A 14,464-nucleotide genomic window follows, 5' to 3' on the forward strand; every position below is an offset into this window, starting at 1 on the left:
CTGTCCACAATACATGATTTCCATTTGTCAAAATATAGATGTATCTAGACATGTTTTAGTATATAGGTACATTCATTTTTTCACAAATGGAAGTCAAGTATTTTGAAACGGAGGGAGTAGTATCAATAGTTTCAAAAAAAAAACCCTGCCAGTATCAATATATCTTGGGCGTGCGAGAAAAAAAAAGGAAAGAATCGGACTTACCATAGAAAGAGTTTCCAAATCCAACCCCAAACTTCCACAACATAAACCTTACGCCGTCCTGCTCCACGACGTACGTACGGGGTGGCAGGGATGTCCAGCTCGCCGGCAATGCTCCCAGAGGAGCTCCTCGTGGAGATCATGGCACGGGTGCCCTACCGGTCCCTCTGCCGCTTCCGGTGCGTGTCGCCGTCGTGGCGCGCCCTCTGCTCCGACCCCAGCCTCCTCAAGCGGTCGCCGCAGACCCTCTCCGGGTTCTTCTGCTACTCCCTCCCAGATCCGTGGATATACTACCGCGACACACGTTTCCTCAATTTTCCCGGCGGCAGTTCAGGCTGCCGGCCTCTGATCGACCCGTCCTTCCCTTTTCTGCACGCCGGCGGCTACACCGATGGCTTCGTGGTCGCGGATTGCTGCGGAGGCCTCCTCCTCGTATGCGAGTGGTCCAAGTTACGCCAACCGCGGTATCCGCTGGACAGAGATTATCTCGTGTGCAACCCTGCTACCGAGAAGTGGACCGTCTTGCCTCGCATCGAGGAGCTGGACCCGGAGAACGTCATCCGTCTGTGCTTCGACCCGGCCCAACCCCACTGTTTTCGGGTGTTTGTGTTCGTGCAGGATCATGAAAATGATTGCAGGCTCACTGGAGTGAAGATCTACTCGTCCGAGACCAGAATGTGGACTTCAGAGCAGATTGGGTGGGGTAAAAGAACTAGTGTGATTGATTGTGACGATACGGCTTCTGTTTTTCTGAACGGCACTCTGCATCTGATCGATTACGATTCTCGTATTGTTACCGTGGACATGGATGGCAAGACTTGGCAGAAATTTCCGAGCCCATGCCGTGATGACGGATGCATCGGGCAATCTCAGGGGCGCTTGCACGCTATGCAGATAGATTGCTATCATGATTACGGTTGCCTACTTTCAGTTTGGGTTCTTGAGGATTTTGCTCGTGGACGTTGGACTCTGAAGCATACTGCAAACGAGCCCTGCTCCGGTGCAACCCCCTAACCTAATTTCGGAGGGGTATTTTTGTCCCCGCGAGTTTGTTTTTTTCCTGGCCTGCCGCGGCCCAGATCCAAGCCCTGTCTAGCCGACCGTATACGTACAGTACCCTGGTCCGAAAAAAAAACATCACACAACCCCACGTCCACGTAAGACCTGCCGAATCCAATCATTCACGCAGCACCATCAATCTCGCGAGCATTGACGCAGCTCCATAAGTCACGTAGTAGATCTCCAGCGGTGGCTATCTCGTCGCCGACGATCTCGTCGGACAGCAGGCGCGACAACGTCGTCAATCTCCAACGAGCGCGCACAGGTACCGCATCCCGCGTCCCCCCTCTAGTCTCGCTCGCGGCAACATCGAACGAACTGCCGTCGCCAGTGGTAGTGGTTAACCTAGCGGGGCGGGTAACCTAGCTACCCGGCGACGCATGCGATCGTGGATCTTGTTCCGGTAGTGCTGCTCCTCGTGATCTGGGTTCACGTAGCGTCGGTTGCCGTCGGCTGTGCGCACCACCAGTATCGTTATTTGATGTGGCGGCTAACCTAGGTATCCGGCGGCAGAGGTAATCACAGATCTAGCTAGGTGTTGAGATCGTGCAGTTCCTCGCGATTGAAAGTGATCACGACGGGTGCCGTGGCCATCTTCCTTACTAAGTTTGGCAGATCTGAACGGCCTCAGTTGCGGTTGTTTACATAACATCCGTGATCATGTGCTATGTGTTGTATATTTCATCATTGATAATTGCACATGTGATGATACATATTATTGGTTGTAGGAAATGGCGGACGAAGAGTTAACTGATATCATGGTAGACATGGAGTTTGGAGAACTGATGAAAGACTGGATAGAAGATTGGTCAGATGATGAAAATTCAGATCGTGAAGATCGGTCAGAGAATGGGAACGAATGGGACGATCTTAATGTGAGTGGCATTGTCATGTTGTAATTTTTTGGTGGCATCCGACAACATTAAATTTTTGTGTTGAAAATTTATAGGTCGATGAGCTTGATGATGATCAGGAAAACAACTCGAAGGTCTCGAATGAAGATTACATTAGTCAGGTACATAAGTGAAAATTTTTGTTGGCATGCAAATTGAATTTCTTCTGGAATATTATATGATAAGTAATTATGTATTTGTGTTGTATTTTTCAGTTCATTTCCGAATGTCATAATGTGTACGACTATTACGGTGAATCCGACGCGGAGACAGGCCTTAACGACGAATCATTAGACGCACCTGATTCTGGGGAGTCCCAGTCGTCGGTCATCATGAGTGAGGTATGTGTGTAATCAATGTTTTATGGAAGTAATGTTAAACCATAGAAAACTGTTTTCATGGCTGTTGTTTGATTGTGTAGGTGACACAAGATGATGGGGCAAAGAATGTCCAAGATACTGCCAGTGCAGATGATAAGAGGGATATGTTCATGCAGATAATGGAAATGACCTTTACGTCTCACGATGCCGCGTATGATTTCTACAACAGCTATGCTAGAGATAATGGTTTCAGCATTAGAAAGAATAAGGTCAGGTATAGCAAAACGGAGTCACGTCATATACGTTATAGGCGGTTTGTTTGTTCCAGACAAGGAAAACGTGGCAACAAGTTGCTAACCGAGGAAGGACACAGCCGTAGGCTCAGAGCCGAGACACGCTGCTTTTGTGAAGCGCACCTGACCGTCAAGCTTGACCAAAAGCGTGGGGTTTGGTATGTTGAAAGTTTTGAGGACAAGCATAGCCATATGTTGGCAGGACCGGACGAGGTACCTTTTCTTTGGTCCCACGGAAAAATCAAAGAGTACCAGAAGCATGAGATAATGTCCATGGGAGCTGCAGGGATTAGAATTCATGACATGATGGATTGCTTCATCAGCAAACATGTATGGTACGGCGGTGTTGGTTTTATCAGGCGTGAAATATACAACCTTTGCGCCAAGGAGAAGAGGAAGCTGCTTTCAAAAGGTGATGCTGCCACAACCATAGGCATCATGGCCAGTAGGAAACAGAGGGATCCTAGCTTCTTTATCGAGTACAAGCTAGATAAGGAAGGACATTTGAATAGGATGTTCTGGTGCGACTCCCAGTCTCGTCATGACTATGAGGACTTCGGCGACGTGCTTGTATTTGACAGCACGTACAAGATGAACCGCTATGGTATGCCATTCATACCTTTTGTTGTCTTAACAATCACCGGAAGACCACTGTTTTTGGTTGTGCCATAGTTTCGGACGAGACCGAGGAGACATACGTGTGGCTTCTGCAGACTTTTTTGAGGTCCATGTGTCAAAAGATGCCTAAGAGTGTTATCACAGACGCCGACGCTGCGATGATCAAGGCAATTCGCGAAGTCTTGCTAGACGTGTGGCACCGTATATGTACGTGGCACGTAGAGAAAAATATGAAGATTCACCTCAGTCACAACTCCTTGAAGGAGTTCCGAACTCTTCTGTACTACAACACGTCCACGGCCACGTTTGAGGAGAGATGGCACGCATTTTCCAAAAGATGGCAGTCGGAAAAAACTGTAACATGGTTGAGGCGGATGTATAAGAAGAGGAGACTGTGGGCCGCGGCTTATCTAACAGAGGGGTTTTGGCTTGACATGAAAAGCAACCAACGGAGTGAAAGCCTGAACTCATGCCTTCACCTCCACCTAGACGGTGAAATGACCCTGGTGGATATGATTTTGCACTATGAGAACGCCGTTGTGCGTATCCGTGAAAACGAGGCGCGAGATGACTGCACGGCCTCACAGAGTTTACCGGTGCCAGTTACTAGCTCGAGGGAACTTGAAATAGCTGCTTCTCACGTCTTCACTCTAGCAAACTTCTATATGTTGCAAGATGATCTTAGAAAAATTGACGGCATGGAGATTGTAGAAATTAAGCTGGGAGACGGATCACAGCAGTACATCGTGGCCTGGAAGAATAACCGGAAGCGCCGTTTTTGGGTGGAGTATACACCAGTAAATTCCGCAGAAACTATAAGGTGCAGCTGCAGAAGAATGATTCGAAAGGGTCTACCTTGCAAGCACATATTCCATGTACTGAAGCACTTGAACATATCTGAAATACCAAAGTGTTTAGTTCTTGTTCGGTTCATGAAAGAAGCAAGGTTGGGACTGCCGCGAGGCGCACAAGCGATCTATTGGGATTTGGTTGGACTGGGGCCGGGGAAAGAATGAAATATAGCCAGGTCAGTGTGTTAGCGTCTGAAGCTATGCATGCGGCATGCAAACACCCTGCTTTGTGGGATCAGTTACACGAGAGTTTGAAGGCTGTGATAGCTAAGAGTCATGAGTATGATCTGCTACAGGAAAATTTGTTGAAGCAAACAAATGACATCAGTAAGTGTGCAGTTGAATATGTGGACGATGGTGAAGGCAACATGATTGAGGTCAAAGATCCTATGAAAGTGTCAAGCAAAGGTGCAACAAAGGTAGATGAGAGCCGCCCTGTCTCGAAAAATGGTAGACCACTCTCTTTTGATGAGTTGAAAACCCGGTGCGGCGCTTGCAAATTGGTAGGACACACTAGACGTAGCAAGAAATGCAAACTAAATTAGAAGTAAGTGTTTGTATGCATTGTGGATTATTAAATTTTGTATCATTCATTAACTTAGCTTGTCTTTTATCATGTGCAGAAAAGTGGAGAAGGAACAAGAGTAGAACACTTGCTTCAATTATTTACTGTGTTAATCGGCCGGCTCATACTTTGGCTAAGGTAGCTGTAGGCGATTGTGTTTCTTTGGTTTGGAGGCTTTCGCCCCCTGATTGTATCCTTAGTGTATTAGCAGACGAGATCCCATTCTTTGTTTAAATAAAGTAAGATGTTTCCCTCTAAACAAAAATCAAATAAATTCTTTACTGTGTTATGACCGGGGCGGGAGGTAGAAAGAATATTGTACATTTCCCCTACCCACGTCCTAAATGCCATTAAATAAGTAACTGTACCACTCTCCTCCCCACCACACACCCACCCACCTCCCACGGGCGCCGGTTCGAACTCCCCTCTTATCCCCACCTACAGTAGATCGAGAAAACCCTCGCCAGCGACCCCTGCAGCCGCCTCCATGGAGAGAAGCCTCGGCTGGCAGAGAACGATGATGGACCTCGCCGGCGATGACGAGCGGTCGCGCGCGCAGTTGACGGAGGTGTGCGGCTGGTTCCCCAGCATGGAGATGTTGGTCAACACGCGCGTGGCCTCGTCAAAGTCCTCACCGACGCCGAGAGGAAGCGCGCCTTCCCCTATGGCCGCGGCGTCCCGCCGGCTCTCCTCCTCGTGTGGGAAATGCGAGAGGCCACGCTGAGCGACTCCCCTGTTCAGCGCGCAAGGTGGTGGATGTACGGCTCCACCACCATGACGCTGCGGCCAGATTCAGCACGCGTCGCGTCGAGGGCGGAGCGCGTCGACGTCGAGCTCACTCTCCCTGCGCCCGTCAGCCCGGACTACCAGGTCCGCCACGTGCCGAAGCCAGTGCTGCCGTTGGGCTCTGACGTCGTGGAGGACGACGTGGAGGAGGTATTGGTCATCCCTGATGACCATGAGGAGGGCGAGGAGGACGCTGTGCAGATGGTAGCGCTGGTCGCCGTCGAGGGTGGCAAGACAATGCCCATCGACGTCGAGCTCCTTCCCCTCCTCCCTAACATAGTGAAGGTGGAAGAAGAGGAGGTGGCTCAGGATCAGGTGGCGCAGCTGTCGAACAGAACGGCGGTCAAGAAGAAGGCTTCTCCGTGTGTGGTGCGCCGCTCACGCCGCCTCAAATTTCTGAAGAAGTGAAGATGGGCACAGTTGCTGAAGAAGGAGGAAGCTGCTGGTTATCTTAAGTTAGGTATGATGTTATATGTTTCAGCATATAAGTTAACATTATTTTGGGTTTGATGTTGGTTAGGTATGCTTTTATATGTAAGCATATAAGTTATGCAATCGGTACGGTTTGATCGCATTCTTTGTGGCTGAAGAACTGAATATCTACTGCTCACCCTAAGTGTCAAGTTCAGTTAAATTTCTGAAAATTGAATATGTACTGTTGCTTTGCTTCAGTGTTGCATCAAAGGTGTGGGTGCTGCTAGATGTTGCTCCTATGTCAATGAACTGGGCTGCTGCATAAATCAGTAGTGTTGCTAGGTGATGTGCCCATGTGCATCACATACCAAATATAGAACATGCCAAAAGTGCATTGTCTACCAATCATGATGGCCCCATGTTATTTATACTGCAATCTCTGTTACACTTTGCCCATAAACTGAATAGCAAATAATTCAGCAACATTTCATCATGTCAATTACAATGATGTCAATAACTTTATGAACAATCTACTTGCTAACTATGACAGCAATCATAATGGCAAGCAGGCCAAGACACAGAAGACCTCCAAATCCTAAAATCCTATCCCTATAGAGCAATATTTCCTTGTGCATCTTAACCATTGCCCTCTTTTCTTTCTCATTCCTTTTAATTTCAGCTTCATATTCTGTAATCTTAGTCTCTAGTTTCTTGTTCTTCATGGCAAGATACTTAATGACTGACTTTGCTTTGTTATTCCACTCCCCATCAATCCATTCAACATACTCAGAAGTGATATCATCCTAAATAAATCATGAGCAATTCAAGTCATTTTATAACTGAACTTGTCACTGCAAGCGCTAAACACTGAACTTTTTTGCAGCTTGACCGCAATAGCAGTACTAGTTTGAAGATCATGCTCAGTAGACTAACCTCAAACACACATCCCCCGAGTGCGCTGCCAAAATTGTCTGCATCTATGCAGACACGGCCACCAGGAGTTTCCTGATGACCACATAGATGGAGCTTGTCATGGCCACAGGTGATGAATTGTGGGCGATAATGCTGGGATGTAAAGAAAAACGGTAAAGAACTTACCTTTTTGCCACCAAAGTGTAGCACTGAAGAAACCCTAGCCGTGGGTTCTCCCGGCCCGCCGCCGCCCACGAAACCCCCGTCCCCTGTTCCACTCGATCCGCCGCCGCTGCCTCCTGTGCCACTGAATCCGCCCCACCTGCTTGCAGGACCCAGGGTTCGACCTAACTTGCGGTCGCCACCGCTCTTCTCGCCGCAGCCGCCACCGCCCGACGCCCAGCTCGCTGTCATGCTTTCGCCGTCGAGATTTGGAGGCGCAAATGGAGAGAGAGGGCTAGGGATTTGGAAAGGGAAACGAGAAAAGAGGAAAGATCGATGTGAACCTGGCAAAATGGGCTGGTGTAGCGTTGCCGGCACGATAGCCCGCCTGTGGGGCCCCTCACGTGGTTAGATGGGCCGTGCCTGGCATCATGGTGAATACAGAAAAAGTTAATTATATACATAATAAAAAAAGACGGGTTTGTAAAACAAAATAGAAAAACATGATGCCTGATAACACGCGATAGAGCCAACGAGCTGACATGACTAATTTTGATCAGTGTAATATTACATTTTGGCTCGATATATTTACTTATCTACCATGACTACTTTTCATAATCATGTGATGAGGGGGAATTACCAGGAGATTATGCAAGATGATGACATGCAGATAGCTAAGGCGGAAGGCTAAGCTTGGTAGAGTTTTAAAAAAAGTAAAGATTGTGAAAATTTTAATATGAAACTTACGAGAGCAGTTGAAGAGAAAAATAGACTATTATAAAAAATTGGAGAACGAGAAAAATATTAAGCAAGAACACTTGATAAGTGAAGCCGTGAAAAATACAATTATAAAAAATTGGAGAACGAGAAAAATATTAAGCAAGAACAATTGATAAGTGAAGCCAAAACTTTATTGGTACCACCAAATTGTCTTCTCCGAGCGAATTGTATGACTGAATTGTCTGATACGAGCGAATTGTCTGACAGACACATACACATGTATGTGTCACAATATTCGAGATGCCCTATTTATTACATAAAAATGATAGAACCCCTAAGATAATCATGCCGTCGAAACCTTTGACCGGACTAAATCAAAACCACTAAAACTTCAATCTTGCATGCCGCATGAATTCTTCAGGCGCGCCTTTTCCTTGCGATTTCGCGAATTTTGTTCTTCACACACTCCATCGTGTTCGAAGGTGACATAATCAACTCCGCGACGAAACGTCTTCAACTTGCGTCAACGGTGGCCTGCAAAAAATGACATAAAGGTTACATGAACCGAAGTTGCTACACGACCATAGTAGCTAGTCTACAAACGTAAATAACAGCATACCTGTGAAAAATCGCGGGTCATTCGGTCCCCGTCCCAATGTTCTAGACATTCTGTGACAAAAAGGCCACAAGAGTTCCTGGTACACATGCAAACATTAGCGGTGGGCAATACGAACATGTGTGTTGTTGTTTGAATGTGCATGATGTCCTATTAACTCACCCATCCTGTTGCTGGGGCATGTCATACTCCTTGATAGGCCACTTACTTACGTCCGGATATTTCCCTGGTGTAATAAGATTTGCTAGGAGCATATCGTGTGCTATAGCCATTCACTATAAAGAGGATAGTGTTAAAGAATAATCATAAACAACATGTAAGACCAATGGTACAAATGTTGGTTATATTACCAGTGCTTTCACAGTCTTTTCTGTCAGGTCCAGAGGATAGAGCGAATCGAGAACTTGGAATTCTTGCTTGATCAAGTGCATGACCACGGTCATCCAGTGGGCATTATCGATATTCAACGCGATATACGTCTACAGTGCAAAAATCCATTGTGGATCAAACGAAATACTTGATGAAATGTCCTGCAGTGAAGAATTACAAACATAACGTACCTTATCACGCAAAGTATACTCTTTCGTGACTCTATTAACTGCTCCAGCTTTGGACAGAGCACTATCCATGTTGCAGCTCGACGGCAATGGATCGTCTCGTGCGATAGCACGATCTACAAGGAATTTGGACCTCCACGCTGGACAGAGGTAACGATCATGACCAACGCGCAGCTCCAAATGTCCCATATAAGCATCAATTACCTTCATAGAATATCAGGGCATTACATGTTGAAAGTTGAGACATAGATTATTGAGAATTTTAATAACAGGACATGCAAGTAGTACTTACATCGTCCGACAACCATCTGTGAGTTAGTACCGGTCGAATCCTTTCAGAAGTCAGAGATATGCCACGCCCTTCACTGTAGTAAACTTTCTTCCCCTTATTCTTCTCGGAGCTAGCAGCTAACTCGACAAATGAAACAACCGCATCAATTATTTCCGGCGTCAACTCATCTGCCACAACCTCCGGCTCATGATTTTCAGAAAACAGAGCTGCATGAAATAATACGAACGTCAACAATGGTGATCATATGCATTCGTAGCATATAACAAAATAAGAAAGTTAGTTACGATACCTCTAGTAGCAGTAGAAGTACCGGAGGGTTTCTGACCACAGTTGGGACGCCTGCTGGGCTTGTCAAGTGCGTAGGGGGTTTCAAATTTCTTAGGAACAGTCCTCTTGCGCTTAATGGACATAACTTCCTCATCCTTATCGATTGTTGCACCCTTTTTTCCATTCGCCTTAGCCATGAACTTGCTGACAGAAGATGGACAAATGTCTATGTCCGATGAAGGTGCTTGAGTAGAAGTACCAACGACCCAAGGGTTTTCGGGTGTAGCGCCACATTCATCATTACGCCTAATAGGTGAAGCTTCCTTGTGTCCATTCATCTTCGGTGGGGTTTTCTGTTTGCCAAACAAAATCATGTGAACATTTCAGCACGTAAATAAATTAAAGGAGAAAATTATAGACAGAAATATATATACATAGTATCTCAGGTACGGTTTTATGGTTGGGAACCACTTCATCAGGCTGCGTCATGTCAATGACAGGCTCTCCGCGTGAGTCTATGTCATCCTTGTACACGAATTCCTTCTTTTCATATGGACCATTCTCGAACGAATCCAGTTCTTCATCCACATCATTGTCCGCGGATGGCACGGCAGCAGCCGGCTTGTACATGACACCTGATTTGTTCAACTTCTCCAACAACCTCTGCAATAGAAATATAAATTTAGTAATGCTAGCATGGTTTAAAACAGCAAACATACTGTAAACTATAAAGTTTGGGTGTGACACCTCAGCAACTTGATTAGGGATTTCCCTCATCTGGGTGTGTATGAAGTCCATGAACCGCTTCATTAGAAGCTCCATCAAATATTCCGACATTGGGGCTGTCGTCGACTTCTTTGCGTTTCCATTTGCAGGCTTGGTTTTTGGCTTCATGGTAGGCGCATTATTTGGGATGTTGGGCTCCTGAGCCCTATACTCCTGGGTGATATTATTTTCGATCTGCATGCGATATTGAAGTACATGTGATGAATAAAAAATAAATATTATTAAGTTACAAAACGTTTAAGAAAGACGGAACACAATGACTTACCCTGACGTTACCACGGCCGCGCCCATTGTCATAGTCGAAACGATCTCTCCTAGTGGCTGCACCTTCGGTCCAGTTCCTCATAAGAGGTTGTATGGACAAGTTGGGATTATAGGCGCATTCTCCTTCGACCGGTTGCACCTTCTCCCAGTACAAGTACTACAAAAAAATATAAGGATTTAGAGTTAGTACAATACATCACATAAAATTGCAATGATATGATAATTGACATTATGCAACAGGTCTCATATGTGTACCTGCAAGAGAGCCAAATTGCCTTTCGGCCATTGGCGGAGGTGTTTGCCTTTCTTCACTATGCGAAGGCAATCAAGGAGAACACGCAGGGTGAAGGCATTCCAGTTAATCTTTGAACTACGTTTCACATCATCGACCAAAGCGTAGTACTACTTTGGCACAATCTTGCTCGACATGGGAGCAATAATTGTTCCTAACAAGACAAGGACTACTTTCCGAAGGAAATCATCGTCGGTGGCTTTACTTTTAATTATGTCCTCAATGAGATTATCTATCACTATGTTTTCTGATGTCTTACTGAGAAATTGTGGCGGCACCCGCTCCTTGATGTCCTCGCCTTCTTCAGTCAGAATGTCCGAAGCGGACAGTCCTTGGTTCTCGAGGTTAAAGATGCACTCGACGTCGACCGCACCGAGAGTCACCTCCCCAACCTGCTCTTGTATAATGAATCTGTCGTGCTGGCCTGAAAATTCTCAATCATATACCTAATCAGTAGGGTACGCATCTTAATAGACGGTATCTGCAGCATGCTGCGCAATGTTGTATCAGCTACTCTAGCGCGTTGACCGCTCGATAGAGCTGCAACAAGCTTGCACCATTTCTCAACGGCGCATACTATTTCTCCATTCAGCCCGTCCATCCTGTTGAAAGAAAATATATAACTTCGTGACATTAGCGAACACTAAAGCACAAATAACAATAGACATGCAAAAATATAAAACTTTCTGGCAGTAGCTTACACTAATGCAAAAATAACACTAATGCAAATATAAAACTCGCACCATGTATACTGCAACATGCAGCCAAGTGTGTGCTGACATGAGGCAATAAAAAAAAATACAATTGGTAATTGAATTTACTTGCATCTGATCAAGTTCTTTGAGTATCAGATAAATTATATAATCAATAAATTTAATATGGTAAACTGTTAGTAATTCATGTGGTTGTCTTATTAACAGGGTGACAAATTGATCAACTGTAAATAACTAGAGTCTATAGCAATGGTACCTATTTGAGGTTCATCAACATCTAATGCTTATAACTCTTTAATTTTCTATGTGCACAACAATATAATTAGATCGTGTGAAAAAAATATAATTGGATCATGTGACAAAAAATCTATTGCATCATGCTTCTCGAGAAACAATATCTTATTCTACCATGCTATGAAAGAACCAAAGATTGTTTTCATCTACGCCACTGGTCCGAACGCATCTAGTCGAGTTGATACTAGTTGAAAATATGTGGTAAACCTAAGTCCATCAAAGCAACGAGACGGAGGAAGTAGCTTGCTATGAAGGCGCGAGGTAAGGAGGACAATTTACTTGATCGGTCGACGAAGATGAAAGATGTCGGCGATGCGTTGTCGACGTAGTTCGTCGAGGTCGGCCTGCACGTGCGGACGACCTTGATCTTCTCGGGGTTTTTGTGGCGTGTGGGATGCGGCGGACGGAGCTGTCGACGACTCGCCGGCAGGAGGCGATCTAGTCGACGACATGTGCGAGGAGGAGGAGATTATATACGAGGTCGACTCCTACGTCGTCGTAACTTCCCTGTGGCCAATCTCGCGATCTATATTTTCCTCGGTTGAAGCGAGGCTGAACGTGCTCCTCAATCGTAGGGATTAGGAAGATATGGATTAGCACGATCCCAGAATTGTGTAACAGAACGGCAACTACTCCCGTGATCGACGTGCGTGTGATCGACGTGCATGGAAAGCGCAGCATTGTGGGCCCCCACAATATGGATCCGACAGTTATTTGCGGTCTGGGCCGGACCACCTACCTGCATTCACTAGTAGGAAAAGGGGCTTTTACCCCGGTTCATAAGGGCCTTTAGTCCCGGTTCAGGAACCGGGACTAAAGGGTCGTTACTAATGCCCTAGCCCTTTAGTCCCGGTTCTTACACGAACCGGGACTAAAGGCCGTCCACGTGGCCGGTGCGGGGAGCCCAGGCAGGAGGGCCTTTGGTCCCGGTTGGTGCCACCAACCGGGACCAATAGGCATCCACGCGTCAGCACCGGGGCAGGAGCTGAGGTTTTTGTTTTTTTAAGGGGGGGGGGGGGTTTGGGGGTTTTGGGGGGTTAATTTAGGTTGTTATTAGGTAGCAATTAGAGAGAAGTGTCCTCTCTTATATCTCTGTGCTTGGTTTACCAACGCTACGTACTGCTATGCCTAAACATGGCTTAGATTGAAGTGAAGGCAACATGTGGTGCATGTCGAAAGTAATACTAATCCGGACTTGATCAAGTTTGGATTGTACTACTTTCGACACGCACCACATGCATGTTGCCTTCACTTCAATCCAATCCATGTTCATTTCACCCGCTGATATATAATAACTATTCATGCACGCATCATGCATCATCATATATAATAACAAGTCCTACTAATCATCATCATACAACTTCTACTCGTTATTACTAACAAGTCATACGATCATCATCCTCACAGTCATCGAACCAACCCTACTTAATTGTTCTTAGCACATGATCATCAGTATTAGGTAGGACCGAAATACCCTCTTTAAGGTAAAATAGCATAAAACAATATAGACCCTGACTCTTCATTATGGAGAATGGAGATCATCCTGTCTCCAATTCTTGCGCCTCGCTTCCTTTTGCTTCCAAGAAGCTCCTTGCGACTGTCCATACATTTTTTCCATTCTTTGATTTGCATGTCTCCACTTCTTTTAGAAATCCGGTATGGACAGTTGAGATTCGTAGGATGACCTGGTTGTATATTCAAAACATCAAGCCTACCATTCTGATACATCAAATGAGGCACACAATCCTCTGGGATTATCTGTTGAAAAACATAGTAATAACTTCATAGTTAGCAATGATAATACACTAGTTTTAGAACTATGCAAAATATGCACGGATATCGTAATAGTAAGAAATCTTACCAGGGTATCTCCATAGTAGTTACCGTAGTTCACCACGTGCACTAGTGGCACGTATGGAGGACCATAATGATGAGGAGTTTGATTGTAGATATTGTAATTCTCAATATCAGTACAAAATCCGACCAGATGAGTTTTCTCCTTATAAGTTAACTCAGAGCCATCGGTGTAGTAGGTTCTGTCTACCATGTTCCGCACATTGTTTGAACAATCAAAATAAGTTGTCAATGAAAATAAGCTGTCAACTATTTTGAAATGAACAATATAAATTAGCTAATAACTATGTTTGAGAAACTCACATAGCGGTAGAATTGGAGGCGTATCAACAAGGACCCAAATGTCCATATTATCTTGCTCGATGTCAGGATCACCAAGATCCATGGTGACAAGCATACCCTCATCAAAACCATACATCTTGCAAAATGCTTCCCAATTTTTGTAACCAAAATGGGTTACGCTCTCAGAATTATACAGCTTTACTTCAAAATCTATATCATGATGGGTCCTTAGGTGAATTTTCTTTGTTTCCATACTTTCATGGTCTTCAAAACCCATCCTCTCCAAGACGTAGGGTCTTGCATGGCATGGGATAAGCTAGCCGAATTGTAAAAGATGAAAAGTACACGTTGAAATAGTTGAAGTCGTCGTGCTTAATTACGAAAAAATAACACTTGTCGTCGTTGCGTACCGTTTCAACATCGAACGTCTCCTCCAGCTTAATACTGAAGCGC

General features: G+C 45.4%; 2 protein-coding genes across 2 annotated transcripts; one reads left to right on the forward strand and one right to left on the reverse strand.

Moving 5' to 3' along the window:
* The first annotated feature begins 294 nt into the window (after window positions 1-294).
* Window positions 295-1,215, forward strand: LOC109739299 (F-box protein At5g07610-like). Its single transcript, XM_020298383.1, has 2 exons — window positions 295-1,012; window positions 1,133-1,215. Exons 1-2 carry the CDS (start codon window positions 295-297, stop codon window positions 1,213-1,215), a joined length of 801 nt encoding a protein of 266 aa, XP_020153972.1.
* Window positions 1,216-8,307: 7,092 nt separating this feature from the next.
* LOC109739301 (uncharacterized) lies at window positions 8,308-11,469 on the reverse strand. The gene is made up of 13 exons (XM_073511541.1): window positions 11,397-11,469; window positions 11,128-11,292; window positions 10,832-10,887; window positions 10,578-10,733; window positions 10,274-10,486; window positions 9,977-10,189; window positions 9,549-9,879; window positions 9,290-9,465; window positions 8,971-9,171; window positions 8,761-8,889; window positions 8,623-8,636; window positions 8,414-8,489; window positions 8,308-8,328 (listed from the first exon to the last, which is right to left on the reverse strand). Exons 1-13 carry the CDS (start codon window positions 11,467-11,469, stop codon window positions 8,308-8,310), a joined length of 1,824 nt encoding a protein of 607 aa, XP_073367642.1.
* Between the last annotated feature and the right edge of the window lie 2,995 nt (window positions 11,470-14,464).

Source organism: Aegilops tauschii, chromosome 3 (genome assembly GCF_002575655.3).
Source record: "Aegilops tauschii subsp. strangulata cultivar AL8/78 chromosome 3, Aet v6.0, whole genome shotgun sequence".
NCBI classification, from domain to species: Eukaryota; Viridiplantae; Streptophyta; class Magnoliopsida; order Poales; family Poaceae; genus Aegilops; species Aegilops tauschii.